Below are 21,142 nucleotides of genomic sequence, written 5' to 3' on the forward strand. Positions count from 1 at the left end.
CCTGCTCGGGTTTGGTGGGATAGGATGAATTGAGAAGGAATGGAGCTTTGGAGGATACATCAAAAATTGGGAGGTTAGGAAGGAAATAGGTGGAGGGGTAGAGGGAAGAAGGCAAGGACAAATGAAAACGCAAATGAATATGAATATGATATCAAATGTATACACAGCACCGGTCCGTGAATAATGTATGTGTAACAAGTGAGCAAGTCTAGGAATACATACATAAAATGGATCAGAGGATAGATATTTCAACGCTGGAAAGCTCTCATTTACTAGATACACAGGGGAATCTGGATAGATGGGCGTTTGGTGAGATGGGCTTTTGGGTGTCGTTGGGGGGTTTGAAGACTGGGGAGAGGGGGAGGGAAGGGGATGAGACAATGTGGGAGAAAGAGAAGGTGGAAAAAACCAGAGCCATAATTTAGGTACCTATGATGAAGTACACGCATGCACATTGAGAGTAAGGGGTGGGAAGAGAAAAACACAAATCAGACAAGTGTAAAAAAAGAATTGCATATTCATCATCCTATATCAACAGACCAACGCCACAAGCAGCCAATCTGCATTCCACCCATCCATCATTCATTGGTATCCTTATCGAGCCGTCCTAATATGACATACTATGCTACGCGAAAAGAGTCCATGGAAATACAATACGCCCCTCCTCTCTACGCATCTCTACTCGTTCTTCCAATACCGAGTACTGAAAACAACACAATTATCTTTCCCTGGCACTCGACTCGCCAGATCTCCCTTCTCTAGCTTTGCCCTTCCCCTTGTCTCTTTCTCGCTCCCTTTCTCGGGCACTCTTCCGCCTGACTCCCGTATATACATCATTAAAATTCATTACCACACCCAAGAACCTCATGTCTGTGTCTGGCTGATAAGCCAAATCGCCGAGCAATAGCGAAATCCTCGTTTTAAATTGCGTTCCCAACCCACTCAATCTCTCTGCTAGTAAGGGAAATTCTTCTTCTTCGCCTTGAATATTTGAAAGATTGAGATTTAGAAGTGCAGGATTAGGGTTCTCGAATGGAGATTTAGATGAAGGATAATCATCGAAGCGAGTTCCGGGTCGAGAGGAGGTAGATGTGCCTGGACGCGGGATGGATGGAGAATTGGCGTTTTGACGTTTTGAGTATTCGGTTACGCTGAAGGAATAAAGACCGTCAACTGCGTCGCGGTATGAGAGCATTAATCTAAGAATTTCGCCCAATTGAACCATGAACGTATTATCATCAAGATCATTTGAATGCTTTTTCTTGGCGCCTAGCAGACCTTTGTGTGTGATGGCATTGAGATATTTAGTATGCGCTTTGATAAGATCGTCAAGTGTGCAACCATCTTTGTGGATAGCGGATTGGAGCTCATCCCAAGAAGACTCGATAACTTCAAAGAGGATATAGTATTGTAGTTGTGCGATAAAATGAATCATCTCTGCAAGGACGCCGCGAGTTTGTTTCCATGATTGATGAAAGGCGGGATCAGGAGATCCAAGTAAGACGCCACGGGCGCCAGTCATGCATTTACGCCAAGTAGTCGACAAGGCAAATTCAACACGCTTGATGCGCCATAGGAAGTTGAATACTTTTAAGTATTGTCGATTACCCCATTCCGTTACAACGACATCGACAGGAGCATCAATTTTGTATTCAAGGGTGAAACAATCCCAACCTATATCACCGTGTGAAAGTTGTAACATACGAGCGTCGAGACGGCGGAGAACCTCGGGCGAATCGTATTGCGCATTAGAACCACGAATAGCGTGCTCAAGTTGAGCGGTGAGAGTATGACGATATTGAGCGCCTGCCGGACGATCAAGATTTGATGCAAGAGATTCCATGAGTAGAGCGATGAAATCTCCTTGCCCTAGGAGGATATAATTTTTAAGAGCCTTGAGGTGTTCGAACAGATGGAACTTCTCTGACATCAAGTGGATTAGTCGGGCCATGGTCGTCTTATAAGCCTCATCGATCCATGTCTCTAAAGTCGCAGTATCACCGTATCGTAGTTCTTTCGAAGCGTCTTTTGAGTACTCTTCCACCCATTGAGAATCCCCGCAACCATAACGGATAAAGTTCAGGGATTTACCAATTAGGAAGACCTTTTGAGCAAAGTCCTGGGTGATGATACTTGGTACCATATCTTCATTAAGTTTGTATTTGTCCTCCCATACACTGCTAGCACCTCCTCTACTTCTGCCATCTTGGGCTTCCTGAATCGCATTGGGATCCTGTTCCGAAACAAAAAATTCATGGTATGGATCGGATAATTCTCCATCATATATCCAATGTCGAAGCATGTCATAAAACGGCCGAGTGACATGACTCAACAATCGTTCGGCGAAAGCTCCTACCATTGGATCCCCATGCGATGATGAAAATCCATGGATCAACGTGATGAGCTGGCCACCCTTTTTGCTTTTTGATTCCTCACTAATCAGACTCATCAACCTCAAGCCCATCGTCGCTTCTCGGGTCCACACTACGCATCTTTTAAGAGTAACCCCTGCCTTTCCAACACCTCCTCTTGGCTCATTCTCGTCTAACGACGAAAGTGCTCGTCGGATTTGACCTTCTAGCGTTGCTACTAGTCCAAGATATGACCTAAGCTCTCCTGCAATAGCGGCTCGTAAACTCTGTCCTAGGAGGCCGCCATCGCTTGTCTGCACAAACCCAGATAAACTTCTGTATAATAGCGATGGCTCAGCTAATGTATGGAGAATGGAGATTATTGGCACAGGTAAAGTATCGGGGAGTCTGAGGCTTGATTGGGCATCAAATGGTAAATTCGAGGACGACAGGCCTTGTAATGTGAATGGCAAGTCCCTAAGTAGTGCGATTTCCGGGGGATCAATTTCGACGTAATTTTCTGCTAGTAGAGCCGTCTTCAATGCGACGCCCTCCCGCTGGCTACCTGGTGTCTTCGCAAATACCTGCTCTTCCTCCCTTCTATCTCGCTGGCCACCTTCTCGTTCCGGTAACTTCCTCAACCCAGAAGGCGCAAAAGCATCGTCGAATTCTCTCTCTTCTCGCGATGTTTGGCTTTGAGTGTCAAAATTCCCATCTGTTTGAATGTTTCGACGGATATCTCGAAGAGGAGCAGCGCTGGCAGTATCTTGGTCCTCGGCAGGTCTCTTAGGTTTCTTCTTGTTTACTGGACTCATAAAAGGGCTCGTCAGTCCAGAAGGTCTGAGTTTCTCTTGGTCGCCTAGTTGATACAGGAAGTAAAGCACTGCCCATTTTTGTGTAATGACCGGTATGGAGAGGAGCCGGCTATATAGGGTTGTAAATCGTAAAGCTTCATTAGGACTTGGGTTTGTTTGTATTAATCGTTTCTTTATCAAATCCGAAGCTTGATTTACATCTGCGACAACAGCAGTTGCTTTTGAGCTATATAAATTGCAAAATCAGCATTCCATAATACTGCGCACAGTTTCCAAAGTCAATACCTACCTTCCCAGAATTTCCCGTACAAAGTCGGTAGCATTGCTTTCTCTTTCTTCCGCGTCCGCAGGATCTTCTCCAGGAATATCTACTTGAAATCGGCGCACTAAGCTATCAATAGCAGTGGAGATACGAGTACTTCGTGAGGACATAATTGCATCGTTGCGATAATTGAATATCTGCGACTTTATCTTAATCGTCAGAAAAACATATATTCGTTAACCTTCATGAGAATTGATCAAAAGAGTGGACGCGTTGATAAGGATTATACGCGATGATTTATTTACTTCAATTTTGAGGGGTTTGGCTTGGTTTAGTGACAGTACAAGGGAGGAAGGCTCGTAGGTTACCCTAGAACTCCAGATTTCTTACATAAGGCTACAAGGCCAACTGACTCTCCCAACGTCACCTCTATGTTATGCCCCAAGTCGACCATCATTCAATCATCAACCACGCTATCAAATCAACAGTTTTTATTTTGGATTTGTGTGATCAAATTCTTCTGCTACTGCTCTATTTATGGGCGATAGAAAATTGAAGGTTTTCGCGCCTTGAGAGCGTGGTCGCGCGAGCCTGAATCGCTCCTATAGTCATCATGCCCGACATTGATCCAGCGGCCTTGAGTCGCTCCAGTGTGACAAACAAGAGTCCAACTCCTGTTCTACCTAACAAGTCACTTACTGCGACAACACCGGTACAAAAATCTGCAAAATTTAATCATGTCCCGCCGCGCATCGACCTTGAACCGTTGTATACGGCAGTCAAGTCTGCCATTGGCGAGAATTTTGGGATATACAAAGATTCAATTGGCTTATTCCTCATGGGTATGTGTTGAAAGGTATCGTCTCTTATGAGGGGCGATAATTACGCGCGTTGGCATTATGTTAATCCTTTGTTTCAGGGCAAATGAACCAAATTGAACTTTCGTCCCGAATAGATCATTTTCTTATAACAAATACCGGCGAAATCGAGCATCTTCACAATCAACTGATATCTGCCATTTATGCGAACACAACTCGTGAAATGCCTGACCAGGGCGTGGCAAGCTGGGTCAGTGCAAATGATAAACCTACAACAGGAGCTGGGAGCAAGCCGGTTAGCGGTGATGCAGCGGAACAAAGACTTAAGACAGAAGTTATGCAATTACCTAGTCGTGATAGAAGAAGATTGAAGGATCTTGCTCAAAATGATGTGAGATTTATTTTGCTTATATGGAGTTATTATGAAACTGTGCTAAATGGATTTGTAGTTCGATCCGTTCGATGCATTTGCGACAATGCTAACCGAGCATCGCCGACCGAAGCCTGCACGACAGCCCGAGATTGTACCTGCTAGTGCTGGGGGTCTGAATAAAACTAGTAAGTTATGCATAATCACCGAACCTGGTAAATTTGATAGTACTTACATGTTATTCAAGATTGGGATCTGGAAATTCGAAAAAGATATGCTTTACCTCTAGCCTCGGAATCAGGAGAGTTTCCTGACATGACAACTATCGAATCTCGAATGCTTCCTATATGCTACGAAACAGGATTAGTCAATGGCCATGTCCAAGATGCAGCTCAATTTATGTCTGTGGCAACAGAAACCTTTATTAAAGAGGTCTTATCATCGATATTCAGCAAAACGAGAAGTAATGGACCTGGGTCTACGGGTAGTGCTGGAACAGGCGGGGGTTCCTCCTGGGTGCAAACGCATAAGTATCGCAGGCAGCTAGAAAGAGAGGAAGAGTCCTCGTTGCGCAACGAAGTCCTTCGAGACAAAAACGGCTTATTACCCACCGAGGCCCGCGCAGCAAGTGAACGAGGCCCCCTAGGTATGGCTGATGTACGAACCGCACTTGAAATTTCCGATTGTGGTTTAGGACAAATGCCAGTCGTTGTACAGCAAATTATGTTCGGATACCAAGAAGGCGAGCTAGAAGATTGGAACGCATTCACACGGCTTGGGCCTCAAGGAAGAATCCTTACTGAGGATGAAGATGGCGACATCGAGATGGGTGGTCTCGAGGTCAACGGATTAACTAATGGCGTCAACGGGCACGCGATAGACGAACCGCTGAGTGATATCGAAGATTGGGGATGGGAAGGGGCCGAATATCAAGATCGAGCTGCATTGGATATGGTACTAGATTCATGTCTAGCAATTGGAGCTTAATGCGTAATGTTACCTGCGGCTGGGTATGGAGTTTGCATTGGGGGTTTCAAAGGCGTTATTAACTCACTTGGTGGCAGTGGTGTAGCATTGGCGCAACGGATATTGGGTGTGTTTATGTACCAGAATACTGTATAAAATGATCATAAAAGGGTAGAGACGAAGGGCGCTTTGGGCACGGTTGGGTATAGGGGAACTCTGTACACGATGATACCCATGAACTGGCCAGATAGGCCACTTATTCATAGTACTTGAATGAAGAAAAGCGCTAAACGATAGAGTGTAAAAATTCATTTATACTACAGCAAATAATCTCATTTATCGTTATCAATCATGCTAAGAATAATCCCTTCATGTCGTTTGTAGAATATTGTTTCAGATTTGGCTTCGGCTAATTGCGCCAAGGCTTTGACCAGTCTTTATCAACCTTGAAAGCTTGAGACATTGATGCCGAATACTTTGATTGACAATAATCAATCTAGATACAATTTTATTTTTTCGATGGATGACGCTACACATTATGATTCTATTTCAACGATCGAGTCTCATATAAACCACTTTTTAACATCACGCCAACCACCCAAAACTTTCTGTCCTTCTGAAGTCGCTCGAGCACTTACTCATCCGGAGCTTCAATCATTGGGCTATTCTAGCTGGCGCGAAGCCATGCCGGATATTCGATCTATTCTGTCCACGATGCGAGAGAATAACGACGTTGAAATCTTGCAGAAAGGCGTTGTGCTTGAAGGAGATCTTGGAGCCGGATTAACAAATGTGGTTGGACCTATCAGGGTACGAAAGCCTCTGGCCTGATTTGCATCTATTTTCCAGGGCAGACATTATGCAATTAGCACCTGGAAGTTTGTGATCACGTCCAGTAATCTTCACTCAAAATCATCAAAATCTTCAGCTGTTTATTGGAACGATGTGTCGTGCTGGGAAATCGTACTGTGCAAGCCCATCAATAACCTTGGCAGTCTACGGATACTTTTTTTTCTTTCTGTCAAGCCATATCAAGCATTCACCTCTTTCTCCCTTTGAGTTGAGGCAAAGCGCTTTTACTCCTCGTCTCATCTTTCAACTTTATCATGGGCTGATTTTAACACCGTGAATTGTCCTTGGCTCGTTCTACTCTACTTTTGTCGCAACGGCCATGCTGTAACATTTCAATCTTCCTATTTTGGGCTGCCATCCGGTATTGAACCATTTCATATCAAACTTCTGGGTCGCTTGTGGGAAGAAATGCAGAATTTTATTGTCTAAGGGGTTAAAAAATGTCGAGGCAGATCTTTTGATGAACAGGATAACTTGAGCAAGGAGGTGGCATTCGGGGGACTTGTTGGAGAGTTTGTTGCTTAGGGCAACTACTATCTTGGTTTGAAGAAGTTTATCGATCAGGCCATGGGGGGTTCCATTGGAAGAAAATTCCCCGTCTCTTTTGAATATCACATCATGATGAAAGCTCTTATCTCGCCATTCTATCGTTGATTGACTTTATAGCGAATGGCATAAACTCTCAACTATTACCCTTGAGTATACTTAAATAGTGTTGATATCTCAATGGAAAATCTTTAAATTTTATAGCACTCTTCTCATTCTTTGGCACTTGAATGAATGAACATCCACGTAGCCAACAAATCATTCGAGACTTTGCATACAGGAACCTTCGCCTTGATGTATTCAGCTCAAATATCAGCCATCATTCGTCTTCGTACGATCCGTCAATAATGGCCCCTGAATAGCTTTTGGCCCGTGTGGCTGCATATCCTGAATCTTGCAGTTCATGAATCCTAGTGACTCCAACCTTGAGCTGTCCCACATTACATAACCCCACGACCTTAAACAATCTCTTCTATCGCGACGGGAAACATAAGTCTCTCCATCTAAGGCGGGATCCCATTGTTGAATAGACCAAAACCATGCCTGATTTGGTCTCTCATTTCCTGTAGGTTGTGACTCTAGTACAGTTTCTCGAAACTCTATATCCTGCATGATTCGCATGTCACGCGAGTGAAAGAATCCGTCCAAGGTATCCGAGAGGAAGTCGACGGGGGAGCGAAAACCCCCATACTCGGCAGCCTCTTCTAACAGAAGGACTTGATTATATTCCGAGTTTTCGTTCATCACCTCGTGGAGGAATTCGAAGCCAAAACTCAACAATTTTTCGGTCATCTCTCGGTATTGACTGTAAGCTGAGTTTATTTAATTAGCTTTCGAATTTCTCATGGAAAACGAGACTTACTCTTATCTTTGGTCCTTGCAGCAGCCTTCTCCATACTATCATTTGGATCTAGGTCGTGGTATTCTTGCCAGACAAACAGCTTACGAAGTTCGGTCGAACTTTCTCTAAATATCGTATTGTATTGCCTGTAGAAGAAATCACGCATGCACTTAATTTCCTCTACCTCCCAAAGCTCAAATCTAGAGAAGAAGAGGTTGTTGAGTGCTTCAAGGGGAGACGACCAGCTTGGACGATAAGAAGGACGGCATTCTCTTTCAGAGAAAAGTATACTGAATGTTTCCATTCTCAAAATGCTACGCTGAACTCTACACATCTCAGCCTGAGTAGGTAAAGGCGGATTCATTTTGTCTCGAGTAAGCGGATGATGTGATAGCGTCGATCGAAAAAAAGCCATAGATACATCGCGGAGAGCAGGCAGAAATCTCGATATATAGATAGTTTCGGTCAGAGTAATATTGAGAGGAAACGAATCATCGATGCCTTTGTCATAGTCTGCAAGGAGCTGCTTCACGTCATTGAACCATGTCGACCCACGCTCTATACTTGTGGCGCGCGCTACAAACCGTGCTTCGTGGAGGATGTCCGGCGGAATTTCTGTTGACAGGACAGTCAAGAATATATCCTCACGTCGGTTTACATAGGCACCATGGAAAAGTGGGGATGAATGTGCGAGACATTCAAGGGTGGCAATGTCAGGAGCGGCGCAGAGAATAAGTTCCTTCAACTCTTGTGGTAGATCATCGAGCTTTGCCATATTTTAACTCACTTTTTGTTATGCACGAGTTGATAGATGGCAGTCGCTGTGAAAGAGGGTGTCGCTGATGTAAATATATCACAGATAAGTAATGGGCTCACTGTGCACTTGTGACCTGGCCTCGTGTGATCCATTACGTTTGTCACAAGCCTATCTTTTCTTGACAATTATGACTCAATCAATGTACTACAGTGACTTGACTCGATTTCTCAAATAAAATATAGAGTTTATATGAAATATGAGTCCGTTATCAAAGGCAACTACTTCCAAAATATTTGCTTATATCCACGCAGGTCTCCTAATTCTAAAGCTATCAATACAAAATGCGTTGGATATAATACCTGTGTCCAATCAATAACATTGACGTCTTGGTGTTGAGGCTGATTCCACAGCCATATTTATCCTTGCATTCTGTTATCTTGCACGATCAAAACCTCGATATTGCGTCTTCGTTTGATGGTAAGGACTTGGATTGCCGTCATTCAACTGGTCTTGAGTGGATGACATGGATTTATGTACCTTCAAGATTTTTGTTTTTCGGTTCACTGTTTGTTCATCGTCTAGGTATACTTTTCCGTCCATACACCATGATTTCAGGTCTTAAAACAACACCTTCGTGATCAACACTATTGAATGTTTACGCGATGTATTCAGGACACTAACATGGAGTGCTATGTGTATTATTCAGCAAGTATATGGAGTGGAAGGAAAAAGACTAATGCACCGAAGTAAACCTTTTTGAGGGCATTCCTTTTGGCAGCCTAGAGGATTGTTTTAGAAAGTGGCAGAAATTCATGGTTTCCCGATGGAACAAATTTATACAGAACTGAATATTGGGACTTAAAATGGGAACATGGAAACACTAATCCAGGCGTACAATACTGCATATCTCTCAAAAAAAGGAGACCAGGGGAGATGTGATCAGAACCAGACTTTTAGAGAATTCGTCCATATGTTGCGGCAACCACTAAAACTGCTATTGATTCTTGTATCTCCAGATGGAGGAAGATGAAATATGAGAAAGAGGAAATCTTTGTTGTGAGAAATGGGGTTGCAGTGTCTTATTTGAGGATGAGAAAGGGGAATCTTGGAGTTGTTACGGGCACGTCGAATGCTTTGCTGGCGAGAATGGTTGATGTTCAAGAAAGAGCATCGAAGTTCATTGTGCTCAAGCCTCAAGCACCTCGCTATCTGGAATACACAAGAGATTAAAGCGAATCGCAAATACCAAATAACAATATGGAAACCAGAAGACTTGAACCTCAGTTTTATGCCGTAGCATTCCTAACTTTAGGAACTTGGGCGCTGTATCGTTGTCCTCGCTACAGTACAAGTCCTTCATTTTGTTCAAGTACTCGAGCAAATGATTATTACGTAAGAATTATCTTCAACACAGCGGCATTACCGGAATGTCCCGATGCCGATAGTTCCCGCCAAGACGATTTTTATGGCGGGTGAAACTTTTGGAGTCCATAGTTTTTTGACTTGCTATGATATCCACCCTCCGTGCCCACTACTGACTCTTAGCAACTCTTGACTGCAATTGATTTAAGTACGGGTGTCCCCAAGATTTCAATTGAGTGAAATTGAACGAATTTGCAATTTTGTAAGATTTTGTAGTTTTTTTGAACAGTCACAATGCTCCGGACATCCACACTTCGAGCTCCGTTGCCTCGGGCAATAGCTCGCACATTCACCACCTCCACCTGCCCCGCGAATGCCGTCAACATCACGAGCAAATCTGCCACTCGGGTCCTCAATTGTTCTCCTTCATCATATAAGTTTAAGAGCTTGCAATCTTCGTTTCCTCGACTGCAAAGAAATTTCCACGCAACTGCATACAATATGTCACAAACAAGAACCGAATCCGATGCCTTTGGAAACGTCGAGGTCCCCTCGGACAAATATTGGGGAGCGCAGACTGAGCGTTCGTTGGAGAACTTCAAGATAAACCAGCCTCAAGATCGCATGCCTCCTCCAATTATCAAGGCTTTTGGTATTTTGAAGGGTGCGGCTGCAACTGTCAACATGAAATTTGGTCTAGGTACGCCTACATGAAAAGAGAGACACGTTAGGACAGAGCTGACGAAATTTCGACAGACCCAAAGCTCGGAAAGGCTATTCAAGAAGCTGCCAAGGAAGTCACGGATCTTAAGTTGCTCGATCATTTCCCTCTTGTCGTCTGGCAAACCGGCTCTGGAACACAGTCAAATATGAATGCTAATGAGGTTATCTCGAACCGGGCTATTGAGATTTTGGGCGGAACCATGGGAAGCAAGAAACCAGTTCACCCTAACGATCACGTTAACATGTCAGCTTCTTCAAACGATACTTTCCCTACTGTTATGCACATTGCTGCAGTCCTCGAGATCGAGAATGAGCTTCTTCCTGCGACTAAGTCATTACGAGATGCTCTCCAAGCTAAAGTGGATGAATTTGAGGCAAAGAATATTATCAAGATTGGACGAACTCATTTGCAGGATGCAACTCCGCTTACCCTCGCTCAGGAGTTTTCCGGATATGTCGCACAACTTGATTATGGTATCGAGCGTGTCGAATCATCCCTACCCCACCTTAGACTCTTAGCGCAAGGAGGAACTGCTGTAGGTACTGGTATCAACACTTTTAAGGGATTCGCAGAAGCTATCGCAGAAGAAGTTACTAAGATGACCGGAACGCAATTCACCACTGCACCCAACAAATTCGAAGCTCTTGCAGCTCATGATGCAATTGTTCAAGCTTCTGGATCCCTCACCACCCTCGCCTCATCCCTCTTCAAGATTGCCCAAGATATCCGATATCTTGGATCCGGTCCTCGATGTGGCCTCGGCGAGCTTGCCCTTCCAGAAAACGAGCCTGGAAGTTCGATCATGCCTGGTAAAGTCAACCCAACCCAATGCGAAGCCATTACTATGGTTTGCGCCCAGGTCATTGGAAACGGTACTGCTACAACCATTGGTGGTATGAACGGCCAGTTTGAGTTGAACGTTTTCAAGCCATTGGTTATTAGAAATTTGTTGCACAGCATTAGAATCTTGAGTGACGGAATGAGAAGCTTTGAGAAGAATTTAGTGGTTGGACTACAAGCCAATGAGGAGAAGATTCAAAGTATCTTGAAAGAATCGTGCGTATACCGATTTCACTTATTAATTCCATCTCCCCCTTCGTTCAAACCTGAAAATAACAAGTATTAACAAAATTCTCAATAGTCTCATGTTAGTCACATGTCTGAACCCAAAGATTGGTTACGATATGGCCAGCAAAGTGGCCAAGAATGCCCACAAGAAGGGATTGACCTTGAAGGAATCAGCCATGGAGTTGAAGGCTTTGAGTGAAGAGGATTTCGATAAGTTGGTTAGACCGGAGTTGATGGTTGGACCAGAGGATTACAAGAAATAAGCAACAAAAAGAGAAAATAGTTGCAAGGACAGTGATGAAGAATGCATTGATACCATACATGAGCTATATTGATGGTTAGCGTCATTGTTATTTGTATGTAGCGATGTACTCATAAATGGGCTGGAGCGGATTGAGCAATTTGCAGCATTAGCATTGCCGTGCGTATATATATAAATGTAGATATACACATAGGTTTGTTTGAGGAAGTTGTAAAACAGGAGAAAGACGATGATTAAATTAAATATGATTATATCCCCTTACCGACAACCTCTCAAGACATGAACTTGCAGGTCAATTCGTATAGGCTTGTCAATTGGTATAAAGCAAATAGTATTATCAATTAATAATTCGTAGTAGGTGACATTTATTTAGGAAACTTCTCTCCTTTTTCCTTCATTTCCATGATCCCTCCCTACGAGTACCTCGAGGAGTACCAAATACATAATTGCCCCGCCGGATTTTCGGATAAATTCGCCCTATTCAGTTTTAGGAGTTCCGGAAGGAAGTATGCCACTATCACTCGAGTGTGCCTTACTAAGCATGGTACGTTACGTTTCACAGCTTCTATCCTTATCCATATCGGTATCCATAGCTGTGATAGCTCGGCAGTCTTTCTACAGTATCCATTCTCGAGCTATTGTTTCAATTCTTCTTATGTTTTGCACCAAACAGATTACAATCGAGTTTTGGAATGGGAGTCCACTTCTTTGGAGGATTCTCTACAAAGTTGCCACCGCAAATCTCTGCCTAGGTACAGAGCGGTCAAAGTATGTTGTTTATGGATGATACCACTAATTATGATGGATTGGTGATTGACCAGGAAAATGACAACCAATAACATTCATCTAAATAGCATCAAGCTTACCTGCAAACAGCTGTTGCCATAAGGATGGAAGCTTCCAAGCCATAGATCTTATGATTATTTACAGGTTTACATCTTCTACAATCCTTCCTCATCCATTTTCGGTCATAAACTCCACCAAAACATCGACTTCACGTGCATATACGCATATAAAGGGGCTCCCGGTCTAGATGAAGCAATAATAGAAACCGCGCGGTATGGGTGATAATAGGTATGGTTTAGACCCTGATCTTCTCACGGTGGGTCTTCGTAGAGAATCAAGGGTATTTGCGATTTTCAGAATACTAGGTAGGTGAATCTGCTAGTTCAATCGCAAAATTATGGTCCCAAAGAGATCCCTTTTAATACAAATATTCATTCATATCCTTCTATCCCAAATAATTTTGGTTAACAACCAATTCTCTACAACATCATGGATCTCCAAGCCATGAATCCCAACTTAACTCAACCCGATAGAAGAGTGCTTGAGTTACTACTAAAAGATGTGCAAAAAAGTAACAAAGCCAATCCCTCGGACACTCCTGCAAGTCAAGAAAGCCAAGCTCAAATCGACGAGCAAATCTCGATTTTAGAAGCACTCAACGATGAGAGCAACGAAAAATTTCAACCTACAGTATTTACAAGTTGGGATCAAGAAGATCTTGAACGCCTCCCTCGTCCTTTATACCAATACATACTTGAGCCATACGTACAATGGGCGAAAGGAGTAGTACGTCGACCAACAGATGTTGTCTTCCTCACACATATCATCCTTTACCTCTGCACGTCGGTCCCGAGCGCTATAATTTTATACAACAGGTTCTCATTGATACATGGCTTCTGCCATTGGATCATGCAGGCACTTTACTGCGGACCTTTCACCCTTATGCTTCACAACCATATTCATAACAACGGAGTTTTGGTAAAGAAATACGCATGGCTCGACCAAACGTTTCCATACCTCCTTGAACCCCTCATGGGTCATACATTACATTCTTATTACTACCACCATATCAAATGTCATCATGTTGAGGGCAATGGACCAGACGATATTTCTTCGACTTTGCGGTATCAACGGGATGATATAATTGATTTTCTGAAGTACTGGGGTCGCTTTATGTTCTTCATCTGGCTTGAGCTTCCATTGTACTTTTTCCGGACTAATAAAATAAGATTAGCGTGCGAGGTGCTTTTCTGGGAGATTGGCTCATACGTAGGCATGTATGTGATGGCTAGATTGAACTTCTGGCCAACCCTCTTTGTATTGTTGATACCCTTCATGCAAATGCGAATTGGATTGATGGTAGGGAACTGGGGTCAGCATGCACTGGTTGATGAAATTGATCCCGATTCGGATTACAGATCATCCATTGTTCTGATTGATGTGGCGGTAAGAGACCATTTCTTGAATTCATGGACTGTTCAGATTCATAGCTAATTTCTTGTTTTGCAGAGCAACCGAAACTGCTTCAACGACGGTTGGCATACGGCCCATCATCTCAATCCACTTCGACATTGGCGCGATCAACCACTCAGTTACCTGAAAGGAAAACAAAAGTACGATTCTGGCAAAGCTCTCGTCTTCCAAAATATCGATTACATTATGATGTTCATCAAACTGATGCAGAAGGATTATGAACATCTTGCTGGATGTCTCGTTCCGACAGGGGAAAATATTGGGAAGAGCAAAGAGGAGCTGGCAGCTATGCTGAGGACGAAGACCCGCAAGTTTACGGAGGAGGATATTCAAAAGAAATTCCGAATTAAAAAGGCTTCCTAGAGTTTCCCTGGAACAACAGGTCTACTATCCAAGAGCACTATAGATCATAGGGGTGATTATCTGTGCCTGTGACCAAGCCGGCAATTCCTGGGAAATCCGTTCTCTCTTGAAGTCCACGGCCACGGTCAGTCGCAGCAGGAATGAATGGAAGAGTCATAACAGCCGTTCTTGATCCGCCATCTTTTCAGGGCATTCCGGTGCTTTCATATACGTACAGATCAAGCATAAACGATGTATGAAGCTACAACATCATGGTGAAACAGGCTTACATACATTACCAAAGTTAGCCATTCCGATACAACATCTAACACTAGCGTGGAGTGTCTGATATATCCTGAACATACCTCAAGTGCATATATGTGAATTATATGGAATATATCCTAACATCGGAGGAGAGTAAATTGTAGATTGGCTAGCATGGTATAATAATATAATGTTGAATTTATTTTGATTTTTACCACTCTTTTTCCTGGTTCGATGGGTTAGCAAATACACATTGACTCCAGTGCTTCAATACAAAAGTTTGACGGTGCAATCTGATAGCGGACATAAATCAGAAGGTCCGTTTCCGATCGAGGATTACAGGACATATGGCTTGAAGGGCTGTCTGCATGAACAATGTAGCTAATTCCCTTATATTACACAAAATCATATTCAGCCATCTGCCCCTAAAATCTCAAATCAAAGTCTCTACTAGCTACTCTCACGGGTAAAAATCCATATTATTGAACCCGCCTGTGTTGACGACTAATATCTTAGTCGTTGTGTCTCCTTTCAAAGCAGGTGCTTGGTCCCACAATCTCGTCAGTCCATCCCTTCTACTTCCTGGATTGACATATGTCTCCCAGTAATCCTCCTCGAGCTCCACCGTACGTGCATATGCAATGGTTTGAGAAAATGTCGACATCCATACCCCGAGAAAAAGTGCTGCCTCAACCAACACAGCATAGTCAATGATAGCTATGATGTCGAATTCCATCTCTTCTAACGTCAACGACGGATCGGTGAGAGATGATGCCAAATTCCACTTGTCATACACCCGATACCCGAGTGCCGAAAGGGGCTCACGAAACGCTGAGATGGCTGCCTCATCCCCGCAGCTCATATATATGGTCTTAATACCCTCGGTAGCCCCTTGGGCAGTAGATGCAAGCTCGATTTCCTGTGTGAAAAAATTTATTTGATCTTCCCGTGAACCAAAACTTTGGGGCCAATCGCTTTCACCCCGGAAGTGAATTCCGATATATCCATCACGTAATTCGGGACTATATCGAAGCCTCGATCCGAGATCGAGTAACTTCCGATTGTATCTTAGGGTACGGAAGAGCTCTTTTTGCAGGGCTTGTTCCGAGTCATATGTATAATTATATGCATATATTGTATCGCCAAAGCCACTTGCAACTGGATTGTCGGCTGAAATGGATGAGAGGGAAAGAGATTCCAAATGCTCATTTACTATTGCTTTGAACGTGCCGATGTGGTGACTGGCATCTCCGTGTTCTCTCTTCTCCATCTGTATAATTCTATCCTCGTCTATTCCAGAAACATCCCCACATTGTCGTATTTCTAGCTCTGGGCAAGCAGATCCCATCTCCTGGAGAAGAAATTCGATATTCCAATATACGTCTGGACATAGAGTATTATCAGTGGTATCGCCGTATTCAACGAGGTTCTCAGCGTTGCGATGCGATTGCACTGTGGGAAGGATGATTCCGGAACCGAGGTCTAAGGCCAACCGAAGACAGGTTTGTATACGATTACGGGCATTGTTTAGACCACCGCAGATGGACGTAGAGTTAGGACCACACGAAGAGTGACACTGGAGGTAGAGTCCAGGTTGAAATACGGTGGTTTCGCAGAGGGAACGGAGAGCGAGGAGCTCAGATTCGCCGTTCACTTCTTCCACTTCTTTATTGTTCGTATCCGCATGATTGATGTCTTCCTCCTCGATCATTTCAACCTCCATTTCTTCCTCCCTATTCGAATTTTCCTCCGCGTCTTCATCTTCTTCGTTCTCTTTTCTTTCTTGCTCCTCTTTTGCTTTTCTCTCCTGTTCTTCCTTTTCCTCCTGAATCCTTTTGTCGTCCGCTTTCTTCTCCTCACTTAATCTTTTCTTCTCCTTCTCCTCTTTCAACAATTTCTCCTCATGCGGACTGGCATCACCGGGTGCAATTCTCCCCCTTCCCATTCCAATTTCTTCCAGTCTTCCTAATTTACTCTCCTCTGATTCTTTATTTCCTGCTCCAACGCTTCCACCACCCCCACGCCAACCTACTCTTTTGACACCCCCTTCATCCTCACCACCAATCATTGACGGTGGGAACTTCACACTTCCCCTGTCCTTTCTTTCCCCACCATTGATTCCTTTGCTATCATTCAAATGTACTTTTCCCGATATCGACTTTCCATAATACATCACCCAAACAAACAACAAAAATGCAATAATGAAATTGTGGTATCTAGTCACCATGATTGCAGGGTCAAAAATGGCGATAGGTCAAGCAGGATCTCCGGAAATCAGATTTGAGATTCCTGATGAGCAGGAGAGAATCATTATAGCAGAGCATTCTAGATTATAAAACATTTTGGTATTTTCTACAAATCCAGCACGATAATTACACAATACCTGTTCCCAGAAACAAAATCATTGTGACTTGAAATCGACAAATGCGTCGAGCACAAGAGTAGTTGTTTAGAGAAAATAAAACTTCGAATGACTGCAAACACAATTTGTATGATGCATTACAAAAAGATTGAGCTTTTTGCGAGAAGGTGGTAGTTTGATGTGTGAGTATACGCTCTGTTCTCGGAAAACATCACTGGGTTGCGAAATTGACGAAAATGACGAAAACGACGAAAACTGCGAAAGATTTCAAACAGGACGAAAATTAAAGCCAAATGCGAGATAGCATATCGATTACCAAACTGATGTCTGAAAAGCATACTGAGAGAAGCTTTTGAAAGTCTCGTCTAGTTCGTGCGAAAAGGAAAGAGAGAAGAGAGAAGAAATCTGACATTTGGAAAATGTCAGTCTTTCTTATTCGAGACAATGTTCATGTGTGATTTTTCTTTTGAAAATATGATGCGCCTCAAAGGAGAAGGAGAGAGCCATCACAAGAGCTACTTATTCCTAATAACAGTAAGGAGTTTAAATCCATGTATATCATTATCATTATCATTATCATATTTACTGAAAGCCTCGCATGAAATTGTCTCAGATACACATATTTCCGAATTTGGAGAAGAAGCAAACACTGAATGCGGCATGGCGTATTTCAAGCACATCATCCCTAGTATAGGGGAAATAAATTTTGATTTATACATTTACGAATCTCAGGAACTGCTTAGATCTTTTATCTCCATTTACATACTTCGGGATAGCTATGTTGGGTAACTACAACATCAGCACGGCCAAAGAAAACTTCCTCAAGGCCAAACCTCGAAAACTGCTCTTTCCAGTCATCTATCTCACGATTTTCATCTTGTTTGTACGAACTGCAATCGAGCACTCGAGAAATGATGGAAATTCATGGAGTGTCAGCTTTGGGACCGATAACTCAACTCATGTAGCTCACCACGATCTCACACCAACACTCTCATCAGAAGATCTCGAAGCAAAGCCCCAGCCCCCTACCGCAAATCTAACAAGCAGCAACAAGGTAGCCGTGATAATCGAGACCCGACGCTCCGGCAACATCATTCCTCTCATTCTCCATTTCAGCGCCGTCCTCGGACCGACCTGGCCGCTCATCATCTACACGTCCGCGGAGAACTTCGGATCCTTCTCCACCTCAGCCGCGCTGCTCCGTCACCAGCACGCGGGCCGCATCATCGTGCGCTCGCTTGCGGCCGGCACCTGGTTCTACAACTGGGATTCCGTGTCTGCGTTTCTGACGACGCGCTGGCTGTGGGAGGATCTGGCGCCCGCCGAACACATTCTGCTGTTTCAGTCGGATAGCATGTTGTGTGCGAATGCCGCGAGGAGTGTAGATGATTTTATGGAGTATGATTTGATTGGTGCGCCTATCGAACCAAAGTTCGGGCAGGGATATAATGGCGGCTTGAGTATGAGGAGTAGGAAGACTATCTTGAGGGTGTTGGATGAGTGGAAGTATAGTGATGATCCGCATCCGGCGGAGGATCAGTGGTTTTACGCTAGGTGAATTTTGGTGGTGTTGGACTGGAGAGATGATCTTTATGGTGCTAATAAATGTGTGATGGTCTTAGGTTCAAGGATTTACAAGATCGAGAGATTGAGGAGGGTATTGAGGATGGAATTAATTTACCTAGTATGGAGATTGCAAGAACATTCGCAGTGGAGACAATTGATCATCCTCATCCTCTAGGTACTGATCCCCCTTTTCTTCTTTCGCTTTTTGTTTTCTCTATTTCTTCTCTTTTGGATATGAGAACAAGTGTAGAAACTAATACTCGAGCCAAACAGGCCTCCATCAACCTACAAGATACATTCAGCAACACATGATGAGCTTGGATGAATGGTGTCCGGAATATAAATTGGCTACTACAGATCGGATATCTTGAATTGACTTGGTGAAAGGGAACCCATAATTGTGCGACTAAATGGGACGGAATGAAATGGATGAGATATACTTCTTGACTTTTCGGGTTTAGATGAAGATAAAATTTGTGTTGTGTAGGATAGATGGATATAACTTGGAAGTCCCTTTGAGAATGGGAAGGATTCAACGAATCTGTATTTCGGCATCGTTCAAGATTCAGCCTATATGGAGGATGAGATTGATAGATAAAGAATTTTTTTTCACAAACAACTATTTCCTTCTAATGCCAGATAGGCTCATTGGCCGAGCACCAGTATTTCCCCCATTTGTGCTTCATTAAATGTCTCCTTACAAAGTAATCATTCAATCGCCATATTTGACCTCTCCAAAAGTCCAGGCGTGATTTCGTAAACTTTCCTGTTGTAAAACCTCAAGACAGTCTATACATCAAGTAACGACAATTACCTCGAATGTTAATCATACTTCGACAAGCGAAACATACCGAATTTCATCGTCACTTCCCTCTCGCTCCCTTCTTTCCGTTTAGTGCCGAGAAACGATACAAAATAAGAAGGGTTTGATATCCTATTGTTTTCTACCAACTGCACTTGTAGGATCTTGACCATTCCAATCCCACCATCCAGAAGCTAGACACAACCTACCCCGCGCAGAAAGTGCAGGAATCCGAGTCTAAAAGACGGTCGATAGTTGAAGCAAGATGGATAATACAAAGTGTGAGTATTTACATGCACACTTTTGATTGGAATATGGTTGTGAGGCGTGCTACATGGTGACTATCGATCCCAGGACTTTTGAAAATGATGAGTTTCTCCGCAATCGAGGTCAAAAAGCATTCATCCCTCTACTGAGCATCTTAACATTCCTGCAAGAAGTAGTTGCCTAGTAGCTCTTCGACAAAGACCTAGAAGGATATACATAGTCGGGCCATGATTGCCGGATGTCCTGTAAAGAGAGACTCGCGGAACTTTCCCCGACAATCTTTTTGTGAAACACAAACGAGCCCTCGATCTCATAGTCACCAAATCTTCACATTGCATCTGGTATATTCTAGTTCTTTATCGAAAGATATGTAACTTTTTGATGCCTACTTGCTCCGAACTCCTTTCTTATATGGTTGACTGAAATTCCGGAACCTCAAAGCACCCAGATTCGATGATTATGATTAAAGTCACCTCGGCTTTAAAACAGAACAGAATCTTGCTTGTTCCTATACTCGACCTGAGAAGGCTCTTCATTGTATAACCTTCAAGCGGGCGGAGAAGTCCAAGATGTTGAGAGAGAGAGAGAGAGAGATCTTAAAGTGCCATTTCTAAGACAATAAATTCCTTCTTCGATTGTTTGATATCAAAACTTATGATTTGATTGTTTCAAGTTTAATGAATGATTGTAACAACTCTCAAGATATTTGAATCGATGCAGCAGGGAATATTTACAAGTCAATTTTTGTAGTGTCCCGTCAATCCGTACACCTACTGGTGGACATCCAGACAGTGCTAAATAAGAAAAGAAATCCGTCGCGCATTCATAAAAATATCATTTTCAAACAGAAGTCAGGAATGCGATTTGAAAGAAATGATGAGAACTGTGTGGATCTGATCGATATTGGCAGCTCAGCGCTAAATTGATTGCTATTGATATAAATCATTCAGTGCTGCAATTCCTTCAAGAAGACTTTGTGAATTTGATGAGCCTGAAGATGATAAAGATCGATTCAGGATGTGATGGGGTGTAGATATATTTCTGTGGGTGTGACATTAGCTTCTTCTGCATGCCCACTTTCTTGTTATTAGGTGATGCTTGGGGTGTGAGAATAGCTCGAGGATTGAGGCGAGAATGAAGAGAAAATGGAATCGATGTCAAATAATGAAAGTTACAGGTCAGTATAATAGGAGGCAGAGATGGAATGGAAATGCAGCAAAACAAATTAATATCAATCTGTTCAATACTTTTAAAATCTGTTTAGGGAGACAGGAAGGAAGGAATAC

The 21,142-nt window shown here is 43.2% G+C and overlaps 8 protein-coding genes across 8 annotated transcripts; 5 read left to right on the forward strand and 3 right to left on the reverse strand.

Moving 5' to 3' along the window:
- Positions 1-718: 718 nt before the first annotated feature.
- Positions 719-3,598, reverse strand: EAE97_001710 (uncharacterized protein; the record flags this gene model as incomplete). The annotated part of the gene is made up of 2 exons (XM_038872221.1): positions 719-3,392; positions 3,456-3,598. The coding sequence occupies 2 exons, from the start codon at positions 3,596-3,598 to the stop codon at positions 719-721; spliced, it is 2,817 nt and encodes a 938-aa protein (XP_038736779.1).
- Positions 3,599-4,041: 443 nt separating this feature from the next.
- Positions 4,042-5,603, forward strand: EAE97_001711 (uncharacterized protein; the record flags this gene model as incomplete). The annotated part of the gene is made up of 4 exons (XM_038872222.1): positions 4,042-4,270; positions 4,348-4,637; positions 4,696-4,804; positions 4,864-5,603. The coding sequence occupies 4 exons, from the start codon at positions 4,042-4,044 to the stop codon at positions 5,601-5,603; spliced, it is 1,368 nt and encodes a 455-aa protein (XP_038736780.1).
- A 484-nt stretch (positions 5,604-6,087) lies between these two features.
- EAE97_001712 (uncharacterized protein) lies at positions 6,088-8,718 on the reverse strand. The gene is made up of 2 exons (XM_038872223.1): positions 7,843-8,718; positions 6,088-7,792 (listed from the first exon to the last, which is right to left on the reverse strand). Exons 1-2 carry the CDS (start codon positions 8,594-8,596, stop codon positions 7,293-7,295), a joined length of 1,254 nt encoding a protein of 417 aa, XP_038736781.1. The 5' UTR covers positions 8,597-8,718; the 3' UTR covers positions 6,088-7,292.
- EAE97_001713 (uncharacterized protein) lies at positions 6,102-6,413 on the forward strand (the record flags this gene model as incomplete). The annotated part of the gene is made up of 1 exon (XM_038872224.1): positions 6,102-6,413. The coding sequence occupies one exon, from the start codon at positions 6,102-6,104 to the stop codon at positions 6,411-6,413; it is 312 nt and encodes a 103-aa protein (XP_038736782.1).
- Positions 8,719-10,102: 1,384 nt separating the features above from the next.
- Positions 10,103-12,273, forward strand: EAE97_001714 (uncharacterized protein). The gene is made up of 3 exons (XM_038872225.1): positions 10,103-10,640; positions 10,697-11,720; positions 11,806-12,273. The coding sequence occupies exons 1-3, from the start codon at positions 10,235-10,237 to the stop codon at positions 11,993-11,995; spliced, it is 1,620 nt and encodes a 539-aa protein (XP_038736783.1). The 5' UTR covers positions 10,103-10,234; the 3' UTR covers positions 11,996-12,273.
- Positions 12,274-13,269: 996 nt separating this feature from the next.
- On the forward strand, positions 13,270-14,616 carry EAE97_001715 (uncharacterized protein; the record flags this gene model as incomplete). The annotated part of the gene is made up of 2 exons (XM_038872226.1): positions 13,270-14,226; positions 14,290-14,616. 2 exons carry the CDS (start codon positions 13,270-13,272, stop codon positions 14,614-14,616), a joined length of 1,284 nt encoding a protein of 427 aa, XP_038736784.1.
- A 703-nt stretch (positions 14,617-15,319) lies between these two features.
- On the reverse strand, positions 15,320-17,086 carry EAE97_001716 (uncharacterized protein; the record flags this gene model as incomplete). Its single annotated transcript, XM_038872227.1, has 1 exon — positions 15,320-17,086. One exon carries the CDS (start codon positions 17,084-17,086, stop codon positions 15,320-15,322), a length of 1,767 nt encoding a protein of 588 aa, XP_038736785.1.
- A 913-nt stretch (positions 17,087-17,999) lies between these two features.
- Positions 18,000-19,158, forward strand: EAE97_001717 (uncharacterized protein; the record flags this gene model as incomplete). The annotated part of the gene is made up of 3 exons (XM_038872228.1): positions 18,000-18,775; positions 18,844-18,962; positions 19,061-19,158. 3 exons carry the CDS (start codon positions 18,000-18,002, stop codon positions 19,156-19,158), a joined length of 993 nt encoding a protein of 330 aa, XP_038736786.1.
- Between the last annotated feature and the right edge of the window lie 1,984 nt (positions 19,159-21,142).

This window comes from Botrytis byssoidea (assembly GCF_014898295.1).
Source record: "Botrytis byssoidea strain MUCL 94 chromosome Unknown BBYS_003, whole genome shotgun sequence".
In the NCBI taxonomy this organism is placed as follows: domain Eukaryota; kingdom Fungi; phylum Ascomycota; class Leotiomycetes; order Helotiales; family Sclerotiniaceae; genus Botrytis; species Botrytis byssoidea.

Bases quoted from the DNA above. Each gene is read 5' to 3' on its own strand.
- EAE97_001712 (XM_038872223.1), bottom strand. From the start codon at position 8,596: ATGGCAAAGCTCGATGATCTACCACAAGAGTTGAAGGAACTTATTCTC. The intron at 7,793-7,842 runs GTAAGTCTCGTT...AAATAAACTCAG, and splicing joins TGCAAGGACCAAAGATAAGA to CTTACAGTCAATACCGAGAG.
- EAE97_001714 (XM_038872225.1), top strand. From the start codon at position 10,235: ATGCTCCGGACATCCACACTTCGAGCTCCGTTGCCTCGGGCAATAGCT. The intron at 10,641-10,696 runs GTACGCCTACAT...AAATTTCGACAG, and splicing joins CAACATGAAATTTGGTCTAG to ACCCAAAGCTCGGAAAGGCT. The intron at 11,721-11,805 runs GTGCGTATACCG...AATTCTCAATAG, and splicing joins CAAAGTATCTTGAAAGAATC to TCTCATGTTAGTCACATGTC.